Source organism: Phlebotomus argentipes, unplaced genomic scaffold (assembly GCF_947086385.1).
Source record: "Phlebotomus argentipes unplaced genomic scaffold, Phlebotomus argentipes genome assembly scaffold_18, whole genome shotgun sequence".
NCBI lineage: Eukaryota > Metazoa > Arthropoda > Insecta > Diptera > Psychodidae > Phlebotomus > Phlebotomus argentipes.
In genome coordinates, this window is record NW_026776177.1 from 10081841 (window position 1) to 10100394 (window position 18554).

The window sequence follows — 18554 nt, forward strand, 5'->3', positions numbered from 1 at the left end:
AGGGTGAAATTGAGCAAGACAATTGATAGGGATGTGGAGAGAAAGGGAGGCTGTATTGATTTCCCCCTTTTCACCCATCACAGCCAGATGATCAGCAAAAATGCCCAGTGTTTGAGCAAGATATCAAGGGAAAATCAGGGCAAATCAAACTCATCAATTTATTATTCATTAACCAAATATGTATTTTATTATATAAAATTACTTTTGCTTTTTTTGTATAAAGAAAAACATCGTTGTAAGAGAAAATAATACAGCAATTGTGTTAGTGTCTCCCTTTGTTGAACCATTTAGCCATTAACTCCCTAGATGCCCTGCATGAAGCGCCTCAGCTCCTCCTCGGTGTCGAAGATCATGACCGGGAAGGGCGAGCCGGGCACCAGCTCCCCTGCCCACTTCACCTCCACGCGATAGTCGCCAGGTTCCGTTGGATCGTACTTGCACAGGATTGTGCGGTCCTTCTGGCTCTCGCGCTGCATTTCCACGCGGAAAGCTCCCTTCGGACCGCGTACGCGAACCGTCAGCTGTCCAGCTCCAGCGCCGCGAGTGTCGCAGATGAAGCGGCTCTGGAACGTGGCCAGGACACCGTGCTCGATGCCTGCAAAGGATACAGCGACACAATCGATTAGACTCTTGCGCGAAAAAGGAGAGGAAAACCTCTAGCAATTGCACACTCACCCGGACCATAGACGCGCACTTTGCTGGCATCGGGCGCCCCGGCTACACGAAGAGAGAACGGTGAGCCGGTGACGTGCTGCCCTCCATACTTAATCGTCAGAAGATGCCTTCCCGCCTCTTGAGGCTTCACGTTCAGCGTGAACGTGGCATCGCCGTGGTCGTACAGCTCGCAATATGCGACTTTCCGCGGACCCGTGCAGTGCGCCGTGAGTTCTCCAGGACCAGCACGGCGAGTGTCTATCCAGGACTTGATCTCGCGACCCACAACTCCATGTCTCAGTCCTTCGCCGGAACACAGGACCTTCGAAGCGTCCACCGAAGATCCCACAGCCACGCTCAGCGGACATCCCTTCACTATCCGTCCGTTCCAGCGCACGATGAGGTTCAGCGGTCCCTGCGAGGACCGCGTAGGTGTATAGGAAGCGTGCCACAGGGACTCATTGGGGCGCGGCTGATTGAGCGTCACCGGAACGACCACGTTGTCCTGGTACATGAGACTGATGTCCGGGCGACCAGGAGAGGCGGATGTGGCGTCGATTGTGAAGTGCGCCGGCTCGTTGGCTTGAGCCGCAGCCAAGCCGCGACCCGTCAAGACGACTTTGTCTGCAATTTGCTGCGTCGTGACGTAAGCATGTCGAGGACTCTGCGTCACAGGCACACCGTTGAAAGTCAGGTCGAAGATGTGTTCTCCTGTCGTCAAGCCATCAGCAGGGATGTGAATTCTGGACTTGTCATCCGACTGCTTGTCTACAACTGAGAGAAATAAGAGAAAGAAGTGTGTTAAAACACGTCTTTATGAGTCTCAACTCTGGAGACTACCTAGATCTCTGCCATCGACTGCGCACGAGAGCTCTCCTGGACCAGCTTGACTCGTGTCGAAGATGATCCTGGCGGGAAGAACGAGTCTCCCTTCGTTGTCCAGCAATTGTCCCCAGCCGCCCACCGGAACGACCTTGTTCGTGTCTATGCAAGCGATGGTCCAAGGCGATCCCGGAAGAGGTCCTTTGTTGGGACAACTCGCCCGGATCTCGTACAGTCCAACGGACAGGATTGTGTAGGAAATCCTCCACTCGTTGTTGCCCAGAGATTTGGTCTTGGGCTCGATTCGCTCGCCTTGCATGTCTGCGCGCTCCACGAGAACGTTCGGCGTCGTCGGGCAGTAGACGATGAAGGAGTTCTCCTTGCCGCGCTGCGCCACCTCGAGTCCGTTGCCCGACGCCCGCGCGTCGGACTTCGGTGATTGTCCGGCCGGGGAGACTGTGAAGGTCAGCGGAGTGCCGATCACGGGCTCCCCGCCGTAGAGGACGTTCACCTTGTACGGCCCGGCCATGCGCGGCGTGAAGTCGATCGAGTAGTTGCCATCTCGCTTCTGCATCACGTTCACGGGAAGATTGTGGTTGATGGGAGACACAGCAAAGACTTCCAGCTCCGCCAAGCCAGCGTCCATTTCGCTCACTGCAGAAAAAAAGACTCGTGTGAATGCCGAAGAGTGGACAAGGTGAGGAGTTACGGGGCTATTTTCACTTTGGCCAAAATGGCAAGTGGAAAGTGAATTGTTGGAGAGACTTTCACACGATTTTCTGCCTAAAATAATGGCAGGCAAAGAGTGAATTAATCTTACTGAGATTAATCGCATTCACCACGAAGATTTATCTATCTCTAATACACTTCGTAATCTTCGTAATGCGGTTACGCAAAGATATTCTTAAAGTATTTATAATTTATATGAAAATAATCGTTCTTTTTCGCGGCAACAAAGCAATGTCACGATGTTAATGCCACTCTTTTGACTCTTTTGGCACATCTTTTGTCTTTCTAGGCAATGCCATTTTCTTTCTTTGTGAAATTGCTGCAAGTGCTGAACATTTAAGTTTACATAATCACAGTGAAAACAGCTTTCAAACATCTATTAATTAAAAATGTAACTCACGTGTGAATGATACTTGATGGTGGACTTTGACCAGTCCTCTCGGGACGCTGTGCAGCGTGACTTTGGAGGGTTCGAAGGACTCACACGTGAACGGACTTCCTGGCAATGGCTTGGATTGATGAAGAACCTCTGCAAGGGATAAAGAATTAGTCACTCAGATCACGCCAAGAACGGATCGAGACTCACCAATCAAGCATTGTCCAACTTTGTGCGTTGTGAATTCCGCTTGAAGATGCCCACCCTTCGTCTGATAGCATCTCACGGGCAGCGCTTCTCTTCCCGGTCCCGAAACCACCACGTCGAACTCCCTCGCCGGCCGACCGACAGTGTCAATGGTGAAGGACGTGGTCTTGCCGACGCGCGCCTGATACAGTCCCATTCCGTGCACACTCGTCTCCTTCGCGTATCCCGGCGGCAGGACCGTGATTTCCAGCGGTTTTGCCGAAATCGGGACGCCGTTGTACATGATGTTGATCTTGTGCGGCGCTACTCTGTTAGGATGGTAGACAATCTCCCAGATGCCGAGCTTCGAGGGTCCTCGGATTGAGTGCGGCACTTCAATGGCACCGCAGCGAACCAGGGCAGTCAGCGTTCCCTGGCCGGCGTCGTAGATCGACACGCCAATGGATGCCGGCCTGTGGCAGAAAGCCTCGCCAACCTCGACGATCTTCACGAGACTCGGGTCAAAGACATTAACAGTGCGCGTTCCAACAATTGATCGGGACTCTCTGTCTATGATATTGACCGTGTACGTGCCGACAGTGTGCGTGCGGAACTCCCCAAAAGCGCCGCCGACAATTGAGTAAGACACGTGCTTCCGATCGGGCGTTGTGATCTCCAGCAGTTGATCCTCCGCAGAAAGCTCAACTGTTGCCACACCGCCGACTTGGCAGTGCTGAATGTTCTGCTGCACCTCGACGTGGAAGGGACTTCCCTCGACTGGGACATCATTGAAGGTGATGTTGACGAAGTGTGGCTCGTTGGTTTGCGGAATGAAGGTCACATCGTAGAGTCCTCGCGCGCACGCCACGACTTCCGCCTTCACGGTGCTGGTCGCTGTGGACACCACCAACTCCAGTGTCCCTTCTCCTGCCCCTGCAGCGTCCACGCTGAACGTCACAGGTGCCCCCAAGGCGGCCGGGCCGCTGTGCTGCTCGAGGCCGCTGATGGAGACGCGAGAGACGTCGAAGACGTTGCACGAGTACGGAGATCCGTTGATGTGCTGGTCATTGACCGTCACGCTGATCAAGTGGCGTCCGACGGAAGTGGGCCGGAAAGTCGCCAAGTGAACGTGATCGCGCGCCACAATGCGACACGGCACATTATCTCCCGATGGCGACGTGACGAGAACCTGCGGTTCAACTTCTTCGAAGCCCTCCAGCTGAATTGTGTTGTCCATCTTCACCGCCGCCTGCTTCAGGCACTCACCCTTGGCCAGCGCCTTGATGGGCGACGTGGGCGTCGCGGTGATGGGACAGGAGAAAGGCGAACCCGGCACTGCGTGTCCATTGAAACGAACAGAGAGAAGGTGCGGGGCCGCCTCGATTGGCTTGAAGTTCACCTTGAAGCGAGCATTGCCTTCGGACTGGACAAAATTGGGCACATTCTTGCCATTCACCGCCACGATTATCTCCAAATTGCCCGCGCCAGCTTGGCTAGCGTTAATCCCAAAACTCACGCTTTTGCCCACAACTCCCGGACGAATGTCCGTCACGATGACCTTCTCGGCCGAGTAGGCCTTTAGGAGGAACGGACTTCCCTCAACGTGGCCCGATTGCGGCAGTCGCACTTCCACCGAGTGATCGCCAACGTCCTGCGGCTCGAACTCCACGCTGAAGCCACCAGCTATTGGCAGGACTTTAGTCGGGACGTTCCTCCTGGCCGGGCCCAAGACCTCAACTTGGGGTGCAATGTCGGATTCTACGTTGAAGAGGAAGATGCGTCCAACGCTGACCTTGTCCACAGTGTCCGGAGCAATTCGCGCCGCGGCGGATATCTTGCAATTGAAGGGACTTCCGGGAACGTTCTGCCCATTGAAGCGGAGTTCGACTGTGTGATTCTGCGCCTCGCGAGGAGTGAAGCTGATGGCGTAGGTGTGCTGACCCTGAGCCTGAGCCGATGTCGGCACTCTTCCGCCGTTAACGGTCACTTCGAGATTGCCCGGCCCAGCTTGGGAAGTCTCCACCAGGAAGGTGACAGGCTTCCCAACTGTGCCGCTGCTCACATTCTTCACCTTAATCGCATTGACATCGTACACCTGAAAGCACAGGTCGGTATTAGATTAGGTCTAGAGTTGTTGAGAAAGAGTACTTTACCTTTGCCGAGTAAGGGCTGCCGGCGGTAGGCTGTCCCATGACAGACACATTGACCCGGTGTTCACCGACTGAGCGTGGAACGAACTCCGCCTTGAACATGCCGTCGGACGTGAGGTGAACCTGGGCCGGTACGGATTGCCCCAAAGGACCTGGGAAGAAGTAGGCGCCAATGTGGAGTGAGTAGGAGTCACTTCAGAGTCGTGTTCAACAGTTAGAGACAAGGCGCAAAGCTCCGCGGGTTTAACAGAGGCGCACACACACGCTCACACTTTAAGATTATGCGTTATGGAGAGACATTCATTCCTAGGAACTTTGGCGTTGCATCAGCGCAGAGATCTTGAGTTTTGAATTGTTCGCCACTGGGATGATACAACGCCAACACTGAAAGCGCATTCTCGAAAGCGCAAGCCCTCCTACGCCAAACCACCTCTTTTGCATTCAGTGTTAGACTGGGATTAAGATGTCGTGACACAAATACTTGAGTAAGTAGGATTAGTAGCAAGGTTGAGAGACTTGTCATGCGATTTAATGGGAATGTTTCGAAACATTTTTAAATAATAAATAAATGCTTTGTGAGTAAACAACCGAGTTAATGAGTGATTAGTGTGAACAAGTGTCCGAAAGTCTAGTACAAAAGTCTTCGTCGCCCTGAAACATACAGATATGGACAGATGTGAGATTTCCAGTCGAGGGCCATCCTTGAGAGGAAGTGTATAGGCTCAAAACACGCGTAACGGTTTTGTCTTGACCTATTATTAAAGTTACACCCTAATTTGAAGAAAAAAATTGCTTGCTTGGCAATAGAATTTGCAGGAAGTTTTGGAAGAAACTAAGAGGATCGTGCAGAAAATGTATTTACACACACATTTCTGGAAGACACCGGACAAGATCACAGGTGGACATCATCATTCTGATACACTAACCTTCCACATTAACTTCAATGTCCTCGAGGCGCCCGCCCTCGTGATTGATCACGAGTGAGTTGGGCTGATGGATGGGTCCGGGTCCGCCGAGGGACACTTGTGGCCCGGTGGCGCCGCCGCTCACGGCCACGGAGATGGGACAGCCTGGCACGGGCATCTTGTTGAAGGAGACGTTGATGATGTGCTCGCACGCCTCGGCCGGAATGAAGGACACGGCGAACCTTGCGTTGCCCTGCGGGTGCACTTGGGTGGGAATGTTGTGCCCCTTGGCGGAGATTGTGATCTCCAGATTTCCCTCGCCCGCCTCGCCGGCGTCCACCGTGAACTGTACGACGCGCCCAACGGTGCCTTTCGTCACGGCGCCCACGGACACGCGGCTGGCGTCGTAGGACTTGGCCACGAACGGCGTGCCCTGCACCGGGTATCCGTTGTACTCCACATTTATCGTGTGCGCTCCCACGGCGACCGGCGTGAACTCAGCCGTGAAGCCAGCATTGATGTCTCCCACCACGCGCACGGGCAGCTCTCCGTGCGGCCCGCGGACGCTCACTGCTAGCTCAGCGGCTCCGCCGCCAGTCACTGTGATGTGGAATGTCGCCGGACGGTGGAGAGCTATTAGTTCCAGATTGCTAAGGTTCAGGAGGACGCGGCTGGTGTCCGCCACGGCGCAGACGAACGGACACCCCCTGACCGTCTCCCCATTGAACTTGATGTCAATGAAGTGCGTCTTGGCCTGCTCTGGCGTGAACGACACCAGGCATCTTCCGCCGCCGACCACTTGCACGTGATTCGGCACTTCGCCCTCGTTGATGGAAATCTCCAGCTGACCCTCGCCAGCTGCACTCGCATCCACACGGAATTGAATCTTCTGACCCACAACGCCACCGTTGACGTCGGTGACCTGGATCAGGCTCGAGTCGTACACTTTTGCAATTAGGGGGCCGCCAATGATCTTGGAGCCGCCAATTGACGCCTCGATGATGTGCGTACCGACTTCAGTGGGGACGAACTCGATACGCATGGCACCATTTGCCGCCTCGTGGGTGATTCTAGCCGGCACTTTGCTCTTGCTGGGCGAAAGCACGTTGGCTACACACTCCCCTCGCGTGAGGGTTGTTCCAGGAGGCGGCAGTATCTCAAAAACCGCCGGCGTGTTGGCTGGTACGAGGCGGGTGCTCTCACCCAAGGGCGTTAATCCAGGCGACGACATGATTTCTACGTGCCACGGCGATCCTGTGCGGAAGGAAGAGTGAAATTGATTAGAACCTGTTTTCATTATGAGCTGAAATTGAACAAGATGAAGGCGAGTTGTGCGCTGTAAGAATTGAATTTTAACGACGCAGCAAAGATTCTGCAGAAAAATGTTGCTCTACTCCACTATAAATGTCAATCCGCTATTTTTTCACTAAGATAAATCAGTTTTAAAGCACAACAAATGATTAATTTCTCAGCGATACCGCCGAATTACTTCTTAATGAAGCTGCAGATAAATCTCATACTGTAATCATACTCATAAAGCTATAAATCTCATTTCTAAGCATCACAAATTGATGTGAAGATTTCTAGAGCTTGAGAATTTTAAATGCTTCTGGTCTTTGTTTATCCCAAAATTGCCTCTTCTGCACTTTTCGGAATGGTGCGCGTTGGAGAAAGTGTATTAGAATAATTGATGCTTTGAATTTTTTTCAGAGATTTCTTTGTGGAATTCCAAATTAACTGTTTACATAAGAATTAGCATCGCACAATTCCAGAGCCCCACTTCGCTATTTGCCCGAAAAATTAAGCATCTCAGGAGTGAAAGAAGCGATTCTCTGTTATCTAAGAAAGCTCTCAACATGGATCTGAAGCATCTTCACGCCTTATTCACACTTCTCTTGCTCTACCACACAATTTTAATAACCATATGTTCGAGTTATTTGTGTCGTGTGCTGTTCAAGTCATGCAATTCATCATGGAATCACTTTTAGCGGAGAGAAAAACTCATTCATTTATGGAAGACCATCGCAAAGATGCACATTTTGCGCTCATCTCTGCCCTAAACTTTCTCCAAAGCGGCGCAAGAGTGAAAAAAAGGCGTCGATACATTTAATCGCCCCTCCCGTTTAAGGTAAACCCGATGGTAAATTGCAGAAGAGTGTACAGTGTTCAATATCAGGTGTAAATATTTATACATGACTTATAAGCGCCTTGCATGATGGAAGAAGAAATTTTTTTTTTCGTGAAAAACGACTCAATTTGTCCGGCGACACTCAACTGTTTTCTTCATTACTTGTGCTCTCAGTTTCACCGTAAAAATGTAGATAATTTTAGCTTATTTTTCTCTGGCCTTTGTGAAATAATGCTCAAATTGCTCTTACTCGTCATCTCTAAATCACTCTCTCATCTGTAATCAACACTTTCGAAGTGTACTTCCTTGGTTTCACGATTTACGTAAAGAATTCTCATGGGAAATTTCTGCTTTTCTCTCAATGAAACGAGCAAAATTTACATGTCTTATTGTTGAATTCTGTTAAGCCAGACAAAACCAGTTTATAGGTCAGTTAATGCGCTGTTTTCCAAGAAACTCAAATACTTGAGAATCCTCCCGAGAGTCAATGGCACGGAGAGATAAATTTGCCGCTCTGAAATCAGAATCTCAGGAATTTCTGCTTAATGGATTTCCAGTGAAAAATCGCCTAACAGTTTCTCTCACAGAAAATCCCTCCAGAGTCATTTTATTCACTGCACCTCTTCTAATATCAACTTTGATAGCTATCATAAATCGCAATTTAATCGATTGGAACGTGAATATTGTCACATTTCTTCTACAGTCTCTCTTTCTTTTCTTCCCCATCAAATTCACAGCGCGAAAGCCTTTCATATGCAAATTCCTTCGATGGATTTAAGGATGATTTACAGATGATTTCTGGCATTTTTTCACATGATTGAAGAATGTCCATCAATTCCTCCGCGAATGGCGGAAAAAAACACCTGGAAGAGGCTCTTTCAAGCATATGAAGATTGATACCCTGTGGATTCGTTACTCTTCACATAACGGTAAAGAGACTTTTTGTGTGGGTTGCTTCTGATTGTTGGTCTTGTAGAAAACAAGAGGAAAACAGACTCGAAAAGCGGCGAAAGAATATTTATTAAGATAGTTTTCATGATGTTTCCACCCTTCAAAACACATTTCAAGTCCCAATTAGTTATTCAAATGAGGAAATGAATTATAATTTCCAATGAGAAACCATATTTTGTGGTGCAAAATCAACTAACAATTTCCTCTTTCGTGGCGGATTTCATGATTGCAAACAATGTCTCTGCAATGCGCGAAATTTGCCATTTCGATGCAAAAGCGTTAAAATACCATCTCTTCCAAATGCCTTATCTCCGCGCACAGAATGGAATTTCAAATGCGGCGCGTAATTGAGTGGAGAGAAAAAATGAAGCAAAAAGTGAATGAAATGAGGTAGTAAAAGCATAACAAATTCACAGTCTTGAATATTCAGACAAAATGATTGGAAGATCGCGAATCTTTGGGCGTCTGCAAATGGGTCATGCTGCTTTTAGAGCGACGGATCGTGACATGATTCCACGGAGGAGAGATCATCTCTTGGGAATGGCGAATTCCATTTTCAGCGCGACTTTGGCGGCGTGATAAATCGCTGTGGTATGCAAAGTGGGCGAATTCTATGGAGAGCTTTTGGGAGTGGGATTTCCTTTCGAAATAGCACGGCCAAGAATCGCATTTTTCTGCAGTCTCTGCGCGCTCGCTGCGTATTACAAATTTCAAAAAATCAAACAGTCTTGCACCTCATCTTCATCATGATGAGAAATATGGAAAAATTTCTCTTCCGACACGGTGAGATATCACAATGATCTCCACATTGAATGGCTCGCCGTCGAGAGATCACCAAATACGAGTCTCTGTGGTGTAGAGAAACAAGATGTACCTGATTTCTTCGACTGTCTCCTCTGCCAACTTTTCCCCTTGAGAATTCCAACGAGGCGCGGCACTCACAAGTCAATGAATTCTGCCCCTGTGCCCTCACTTCACGTCTATTTCCGAAAGCAATCACCCCGCGCGCCTGGAATGTGTGTCTGAGGTCACGAATCACCACCGAAACTCTGCTCGTCTTTGGGCGCACTTTCAACAGATGTGCAAGTGGACAAGGCGAACTGCGCGGCGACTCTTTTCTATCCCAGGAAGGAGTCTTTTAACCAGAGATTAGCCCTAATTAACGGAACATGTCACGTCATCTTCAATTGCACAAAATGGCGGTGAATTGAGAAGAGCTCGCGATCCGCGGACGTATCTCTCCAGTGGCGAACAATTCAAAACTGAAGGAGAAACCACGGACAGCACAATCTGCCTCTCGAACATCCCACAAACACACGCGCTCTTCCCTCACCCCTGCCCAAGAGCGAGCGAGAAGACACGAGCCGCTCAGGTAAGACGTGAACACCTGAGGAATGCTGTGCTGTCTTGTGTTGGTGTGCCTCGCGAGAAGGGGAAAGCCACATCTTACCTGTCGGACAGACACTCACCTGGCACGGTTTCACCATTGAATGTGATCTGCACCTTGTGCACGCCCGTCTCGTGCGGCGTGAAGCTCGCCACGAATCTCTGGCCGCCCAGAGCACGCACGGAAGACGTCACTCTGCCACCATTCACGAGAATCTCCAGATTTCCACTGCCAGCGCGCGATCCGTCAACTGTGCAGAGAGAAAGACTTCAATTAGACATTAAGCGACGAAGAGGCTTCCCATGAAAGTAGCCACAAATTCATAGGATTCCAAAACGCAGGTTGATTAACTCTCTGAGGCTCGCATGGAGGAATGTTGTCGTTTATGGCGAGCAATCGTTCAATTTTGATGGGAATTGCAAGTGATACAATAGGTTAAAATGTTTGCGAAACAATTATATTGCTCAATAAACGCCATAGGCAATTAATCGCTTGGATGGTTAATGCTTTCCGAGGAATCCTCAGGAAGTGATTACCGTATCGTTTAGCAATGTTTTGCCAAGCACTTTTATTGGGTTTGGAGGAAAGCGCGGGAAATCTATAAAGGTGAATTGTTGCGTGCTTTGCAAGAAGAATTTTAATTTAACATGTTATTTCGACATTCTGTCTTGGTGAAAAATGCCATGTACACTGATCCTATCGCATAACAGTCCTTTCTTTGAGCTGCCTGAGTGTTAGCGGATTAAGATCTAATAAAGTAACATTTTACTCACTTTCAAATTCAACTGGTCGTCCTAGAATGCCATTCGGGATGTTCTGCACGAAGATCGCTCTGGCGCCTGTGACGTCCTTGTCGATGGGCAGGAATCTGCTGGGCGAAGAGTACCCAAATCCGCTGCTCTCCGACGTCACGACTCGCTCACTGGTCTCCTTGACGGTGCTGGTGGAGTAGTGCGACGTCGGGTTGGGACTGGAGCTGAATCTGCCCTCGTGCAGAGCGAACTTGTTGAACTGCGTGTTTCTCTCGGTTTCGTGGTCAATGTCGCGTGGGCGAGTGTAGCTGATGTCCGTGTTGAGTTGGCTTTCCGTCATATTGGCCAGAGATTCCAGGGAATTGTGCGAGAGGATGTGCTTGGTCTTGTTGATGGCGTCCCAGCTGTCTCTCCTGGCAGCGCCGTTCTTGGTCGCCGACACTCGTATGTTGGACGAGTGATCGACACCAAAGGGATTCGGCGAGCCGCTGGTGTGTCTTGTGGGCGAGAGTAGTGGACTGGAGCGCACATTTTCACTGGATGACACATAGGAAGACTTGTAGCTTGAGCTCTGCTGCTTGACTAGCCGGGATGAGTCCAAAGGACTGGGAACGGGGCTCGAGATTCTGTTGATTGAGGTCGTGATATAGCTGGGAGAGGCGGATTGCCGGATTGGCGGCGGCGACACTGAAGTCAATCGGGGACTGGACGTGACATTCCTGGTTGTGGATTCGTATCTGGTTGTGGTTGTCACTGTGACTGGACTGCTTCTCACCGCGGAATTGCCGCGAACGGTGACAGGACTGGATACTGGACTACTATAGGACTCTCCTCGCCTGCTGACGGAGTTGGCCTTGGAGTTCTCGGAGAAGAGCTTGGAAGTGTAGGAGGCAGTGTAGGGATCCACATCGTCTCGGCTGGGAGTCCTGCGATAGTCGCTGTTCAGGTAGAATTCCTGGCTGGGTGAGGATCTCTCGACGTGCTTCCGGGATTCTGACTTGTAGCTCGAAGAGTAGACTTCATTGCCGAAGCTTTTGCTGGGCGACGGAGACTTCGGGGAGAATTGCGGAGAGTACGATCGCCGGGCAGTTGAAGTGGTGCTCGTGTAGTGCACTGAGGGACTCTCGGATCGCAGCTTCTCATTGTGCGATCCGGATCTAGTCTTCCCAGAGCGACCTTTTGTGCCCACGCGCATGATGTACGGCGATCCCTTGACGTCGTAGCCGTTGAAGTACACGTAAACGCGGTACTTGCCATTCTGCCTAGGCATGAAGGTCACTCTGTACTTGTTCTCGACCAGCTTCTCCACTGAGCACACAAGTGAGTGCTTCTCGTGTACGATGTCCACGAAGAGCTCCCCGGACACACCGACCCCTCTGGCGTCCACCTCGAACGAGTGCGCCCTGTTGGGTAGCGCCCCGTCCAGTCCGTGCACGGAGACGCCGCTGGGGTCGAATACGGCACAGGTGAAGGGCCCGCCCTGGATGTGGCGGCCCTGGTACGTGATGGCGATCTCCCAGATCCCGGCCTCGTCCGGCTTGAATATGGCACTGTGTCCCTCGTCCACCTTCTTCAGCGGGCAGCGCAGCGCCCTGGCCGTGGGACTGTACGCCGTCACGAGGATGTCCTCGGACTTGGGCGCTCCAGTAGCGTTCACAAGCACCTCCACGAGACTGCCCAGGGCGCACGGCGCCATTCCCGGCGGTGCCACTTGCAGGAAGCGCGGCAGGACGCGAAAGAAGTGACCGCCGAGTCTGAAAGAAACGCCCAGTGAATGTTGGATTTCTCTGATTTCTATCATTTTACAAATTAATTCATATGAATTGCATTCGATCATGTACAGATAATTGTGTGTGAAATTGGCGCCTTCGCTTTCGCATAAGAAATCTTATCATGTTTAATGCTAATCCAAAAATGCATAACATTATTGGCAAATCGCGCCTTCTTTTGCATTAGAAAAGTAGATCAAATTACCTTCCATCGTCCACTTCCACGACTATCTCGTGCATGCCATATTTGTCGGGCACGAAGGTGCCCTGCCCACGTGAGTTCAGCCTCACGAACTGCGGACTCTTCTCGTGCGGCGGCAGCACAAAGGCGCGCACGCTGCTGATCTCAATGTCGCGCGTTAGCACTTCCACCCTGAAGTGCGTGGGCTCTCCGACGCGTCCCGACGTGCTCTCCAGGTGCACGGCAAGGAGATTGGAGAGCGGCGGCCGAGGTGGCACCCACTGAAGGTGCGCCGCGTACGCCATGATGCCCAGATGTTCCACCTCCGGATTCGCCATGTCTTTGGGACTCAGCACTGGACGAACGCCCAGCTTCTCTCCGGCGTCCACCGCTTTCTTGATGTTCGACTCCCAGTGCGTCGGATCCAGCCTGAGCTTGTCCGGGTCCGGAGCTGGACCGCCCAAGCCCTTGATGATCTCCGAAAACACCCTGCCATCGTTCCAATCCGTCTGCAGAAGAAAGACGCGCAAACATTAATTTCACTGCAATCCATCACAGTCAGACAGTCGTGTGATAATGAAACCTCAGCCCATCTTATCGCTGAACCCCATTGAAGCGCTCGGCCAAGTATGTTTGCCATTGAAGCGTTTCATAATGAAATTGAAAATGTCACATTTCACTGTAAATAATTCATTGGCGAGTGGAAAAAAGTTTCCAGCGCGGCCATAGAAAAGTTCAGCGGCAATGGGAAGCCCGAAGCTCTATGCAAATGAATAGAGTGGAAAGTTATGAAAATATTTGCTCTCTGCTGGGCCACAGCGAAGGCGAGCGATTGTGGGACTTCTTTTCGATGGACTTGACATGCCTGGCAAATCAATCAATCAATGCGGGACACTTGCCAAAGAGTAGCTGGGAAGAGGAGGCATTCTATGGAAATGCGAATGGGAATAAAACATGAGATTCGGACTCACCGTGAAGTTGGCCACTGGACGCTGGACCTGAGTGTTGACCCAGCGCATCGTGGCGTTATATCCTGGCCCACCGGGCTTCATGAAGTACGACAGGTAAGTCATGCCGGACAGCTCGTCCAGCCATGGCGACGCCAGATACTCAGGCTCCAACACTTTCGGGATGCCGAACTCTCGCTGCGCGATGTTCATGGCGTTCGTGCAGTTCCTGATGGATTGACTAGGATCGAGGCTGCGCCAGTGCGGGAACAGCCCAGGCTCGCAGTAATCGAGCAGCGCGGACAGGAACACGCCGCTATTCCAGTCCGTCGTGAGATTCGTGATCTTGCACTCCGGCAACGCGGCCTGCAGCCATGCCAGCATCAGCTTCCGAGGCGGGAATTTGCTCCTGCCGATTTGGTAGCGCACAATCAGGGACCAAATGAGGCCCAGGATGAGCTTCACGTTCCCATTCACAATATCCACATTGCCGATGTTGACCAGCTTCACGCCGTCCTTCTCAATGGCGTTCAGGGCATTGGTGACATTCTCCAGAAAGTGGTGCTGGTTGGCCGGACGATGGTTCCAGGAGGGCTTCAAGGGGCGCTGCTGGAGACTCTCGACGAGAGCACACAGGTGAGTGCCATTGCAGAAATCCGTCGCCCAATCCGCCACCTATGAAAGGATCAAATTAATGGAATTAATGTGATTTTCCAGCCACAGAAGGCGATCTCTGTGCCTTTGTGCAACGTTCTTTCGCAATTCTCTTGCCATTGACTCAAAAGTTAGCTGCAAATTATGCAATCTGGGCTGATTGTTCTGCATTCGCACGACACTCACCCTCATTCCCGTGTCCCTGAGGTGCTCATTGACCCAGTTCTTGAACGTGTTGGCCTGGATCTCCACCCAGAGGTCCTCGTTGCCGCGGATGTTCATCCCCTTGGCGGCCGTGCCCTCGGGACTCCTGGCCACCAGGCCGGCCTGCGTGATCTTCTGTATCTCTGTGGTGCCATCGGGATTGTGCTGCAGCACGCCTTTGTGCGTGATTTTCACATTCTTCATATCAAGCTTGTCCATCGCGATGGACGCTCAGTGTCCTTTCACTGCTTCTCAAAACTGATTGTTTTCGCGTTGTCCTCTCACGGTAACGCCATGATTTCATTCACTTTCCACTGCACAGCTGAGCATGAAAAATTGAATATAGTGGGCAAAATGAGTGTGGAGGCAAAAAATGTAAATAGAAAATCCATTGTGGTCTGTGTTATCAGTGCGCTTGGGGAAAAAGTGTCATGAACCGTCGAGTCGCAAGTTATTGATTAGTTTTGTGTGCAGAAAATAATTTCACTGCACTTTGGTCACGCTTTTGCAGTGGGATTTTGCCTGTGTGGCGGGAATTGCAAGTTAAGATGCAGCTTCTTGGACAACAGCTGTGCTGATTATTGTCACACTTGAGGTGAGGACAATTAACAGTGCTCCCACATGACGGAGCACATTGAAAATCGGTGTCACAGAGAGTGAATTGGCTATTATTGATAGAAAACGCGCGCGCGGTGGCTTCATTGTTGGTCGACATGGGAGATAAACTTCCCAAAACAAGAGAGATATTGAGCAGTTCACCTCGTCGTGTGGCCATAGAGTGCATGAAAAAGGCAGGGTGATATATGAAAAATTCATTTTAGCACTAACACTCTCGATAAATTATGTGGGAATTGCTCAATTTGTTATTCTCATCGCCATAGAGCGCAACAATGGCTCAAACTTGATCGGACTATTTCGCACTGAGTCGAAAAAAATTCACTGTGTGCCCAGAAATTGCGCTTGTAAGATGATTCTGCGGTGTTTATTTTGATACGCCAGCCTATTATTCAACATCCGTGCCACCCAAAATGTACAAAATGTGCCACATAAGAGTCAACCTTGCTGATTGTTGACTCGCTTTTTTCTGCCTCTCTCGCGCGGAGACTTCTCGTGGGAGTCGCTGGCAATTATATTAATAATAATGACTGAATACCTCACGACTCCAGTCAAAAATTCATACTCTCTCACTGTATTGGTTTGGCAGGGATGGAAGAGTGAATGAATCACATTCAGGGCTTTATATTGCTAATCGCGTCCCACGGAGAACAGCACTAATCACGCGATTTCATGCAGAATCCGATGTACAGATCAGATAAAGGCGATTAATTGCTGAATGATTGGAAGGAGAAGTCAAAAGACCCGCGCGCGCATGATTGATTCAAAATCGCAGGAAATGGGCATGTCTCTTAAGTTAAGAGACGCGAGGTCAGAGCTTTTCTGGCCCAGCTAGAATAGGACAGAATGAAATAGGTCATCGAATAGGAGCGTCTGATCGACAGATGCCAATTTGTGACAAGCACGTGAAGCCTTCGACATGATTGCTTCTTGTAATTTATGGGAATTCCTCGCGAGTTTTCATTGAAGACAGCATGAAATGCACTTGCACAATCTTTCGCTCATAAAAACTGTTTTATGATTTTCTTTTAGCAAATTGCTAAATTAGGTGGCAAACAAATGAATTCAATTTTGCATTATTACCATAAAAATAAAGCTTCTTTCTCGCGGTTTCTTGGAATTTTTCTTTCTTTCTTCTTCTTCTGTCCCAAAACACCCAATTCAAAGACGCGCCTTTCTAACATTTCAAACAAAACACCGAGTAAAATGTTGAGAAAACACGGCATTTTCGGCGATTGTCATCTTCCTGAATTTCAAAGTATCCACTTTAGAGTGACAGAAGACACGTTTTGGTTGCTTTCCTCCTTCACGCGGAAGGTGAGTTTATCGAGATAAATGTGATTTTCACTCAAAAGTGGGAGTCGCGCTGACTTTATGACTTCCTCAGGCAATTGAGCAATGTAATTGGGCTGAGTAATCCAGATATTCTCGGAAATTGAGCAAATGCTGGCGCGCGCGGAAACCTTGAGCATCTGTTGCATGGGTCCATGAAAATTGTCACTTCTTGTTGGTCTGTTGACCCTCGATGTACTTGTAAATTTATCCACTTCAATTAACATTTTCGTGAGCCCAAATACAAAGCGCATTTTCATACGCGAACGCGCTTCACGGCAAGTGAAAAAAAATGGTGTTGACCTTCAGGCGTGCCATGTTGGAATGATAATGTAGAAGCGTTGACATCATGACCAAGTTTAGAGTCGATTCTCACACTGGATCATCTTACAAGTACACAATAGTCCGCGAGGGGCGCAGAGTGTCATGATGCTCAAGAGCTTGGCTATATTTGGTTGATTTCCCACTCCTAGGAAAGCGCCACACACAGTCAATATGGCACCACCCAGAGAGAGTTTCTATTGATCAAGATGAGCGGTTTCTGGGTGAAAATTACCATCGCGCGCGCGATGCAACAACTCTCACTCTCGATGGTATTTCGGGTGGCGCGCGGTGTTGCAAGCACACACTTAGCACACTGACCACGGGCGGGTGGCCAAGAGATGTCTGCGGATGTGGGCTTTTTGATGGAGTGCGTAGAGATGGAATGCCAGAGGTTTCCATCTTGCGATCACACCCAAATCACTTGTTGGACATGAGCGAAAATCCATACGCAGATTAGGCGCGATGCTAATAAACGCCCAGCGCGATTATATAACATTGCCACACTCACACGAAAGCACCGCAGCGACATTCCCAGATGCGACACCTTTTCCCCACGGACGCTCGCACGGGCACGATTTCCCAGCTCCGGAGCTGACACTTGCCCTCCACACCTGAGGACACGCCGCCCAGGCCGTCGGATTGCACTTTGCAGAACCCACCGAGCTGTGCACGGAGTTATGGAAGCGTGCAAGAGACTCGCGTCAGAGTGTGTGTGTGTGTGTTTTGGGGAGTCAGTGCAGCACGTAAGCGGCTCACCTGTTTCACTCGATCGACTGGAGGTAACTGAAAGGCAAGGCGAGTCACGATGGCGAGGCGACCCGCGATCGCGACTCAAGAAAGCGTCGTCGCGGAGGCAAAGTGGTCGCGAGTGGGGCCGCCGACGAAGCGGCGAATGTGGCGACTCACCTTTTTTCGCAGTGTTCCAGCCGAGAGGCCAATTAAGCCCATGATGCTTCTCAGAATAGCCGAATGGCCACTTGATCCCACTTCTTCACGCAGAGATACAACAAAAGGTCGTGCGAAAAGTTGCGGACCCATTTTGGCTGCAGATTTGCTGGCGATGCTGCAGCTTATGCTCAAAGAAGTCAGCGGATAATTGACCTCATTTGATGCAAAAGAGCGTCACTAAACATTTTCAGATATTTATTTCGCTTGTAATTCCGTAAAATGTAAACAAAATATTGTTCAGCGCAGAAAATTCAATCTGAGACCCAAGTGTCCTTGCTAAGCAGCCTTATCCAGTGATAAATAAGTTTTTAGAGGCTTTTTTCTTCAATCCATCGGAATTTAAAATTCCCGCTTCCTGAACAAAATGTGTCTGATGATTTTTGCTCACTACGATTTTCTGCGAAATCTAGAAAATTTGGATTATAAATTCATCTCCAGTGTGGCGAATTGTTAATCTACGGAAATTAGCTCCACTAGTTGATCTCCTGTGTTGATTTCCCGTGTGCAAAGTCAGGGTGAAGTGCAATCCAGCTGGAGAAC

General features: G+C 50.0%; 1 protein-coding gene across 3 annotated transcripts; it reads right to left on the reverse strand.

Moving 5' to 3' along the window:
- Positions 1-163: 163 nt before the first annotated feature.
- Positions 164-17851, reverse strand: LOC132259797 (filamin-A). 3 transcript variants are annotated; one of them, XM_059757562.1, is made up of 13 exons: positions 17823-17851; positions 14778-15117; positions 13962-14612; positions 13015-13499; positions 11062-12794; positions 10371-10538; positions 5844-7076; positions 4921-5069; positions 2792-4862; positions 2606-2734; positions 1495-2130; positions 676-1428; positions 164-595 (listed from the first exon to the last, which is right to left on the reverse strand). In XM_059757562.1, exons 2-13 carry the CDS (start codon positions 15012-15014, stop codon positions 303-305), a joined length of 8538 nt encoding a protein of 2845 aa, XP_059613545.1. In that variant the 5' UTR covers positions 15015-15117; positions 17823-17851; the 3' UTR covers positions 164-302. The 3 variants fall into 3 exon arrangements, with proteins under 3 accessions (XP_059613545.1, XP_059613546.1, XP_059613547.1); XM_059757563.1 differs by lacking the exons at positions 10371-10538; positions 11062-12794; positions 13015-13499; ... (1 more) ...; positions 14778-15117; positions 17823-17851 and adding an exon at positions 9776-10146; XM_059757564.1 differs by lacking the exons at positions 164-595; positions 676-1428; positions 1495-2130; positions 2606-2734; positions 2792-4862 and having other exon boundaries at positions 5019-5568.
- Positions 17852-18554: the final 703 nt, after the last annotated feature.

What these genes read in the sequence shown, in the direction of transcription:
- LOC132259797 (XM_059757562.1), bottom strand. Translation starts at nt 15,014, where the DNA reads ATGGACAAGCTTGATATGAAGAATGTGAAAATCACGCACAAAGGCGTG. An exon ending in GTGGAAGTGGACGATGGAAG is followed by an intron (nt 12,795 to 13,014) that starts GTAATTTGATCT and finishes CGTTTCTTTCAG; the next exon opens with ACTCGGCGGTCACTTCTTTC. An exon ending in CAATGGTGAAACCGTGCCAG is followed by an intron (nt 7,077 to 10,370) that starts GTGAGTGTCTGT and finishes CCTTCCGCACAG; the next exon opens with GATCGCCGTGGCACGTAGAA.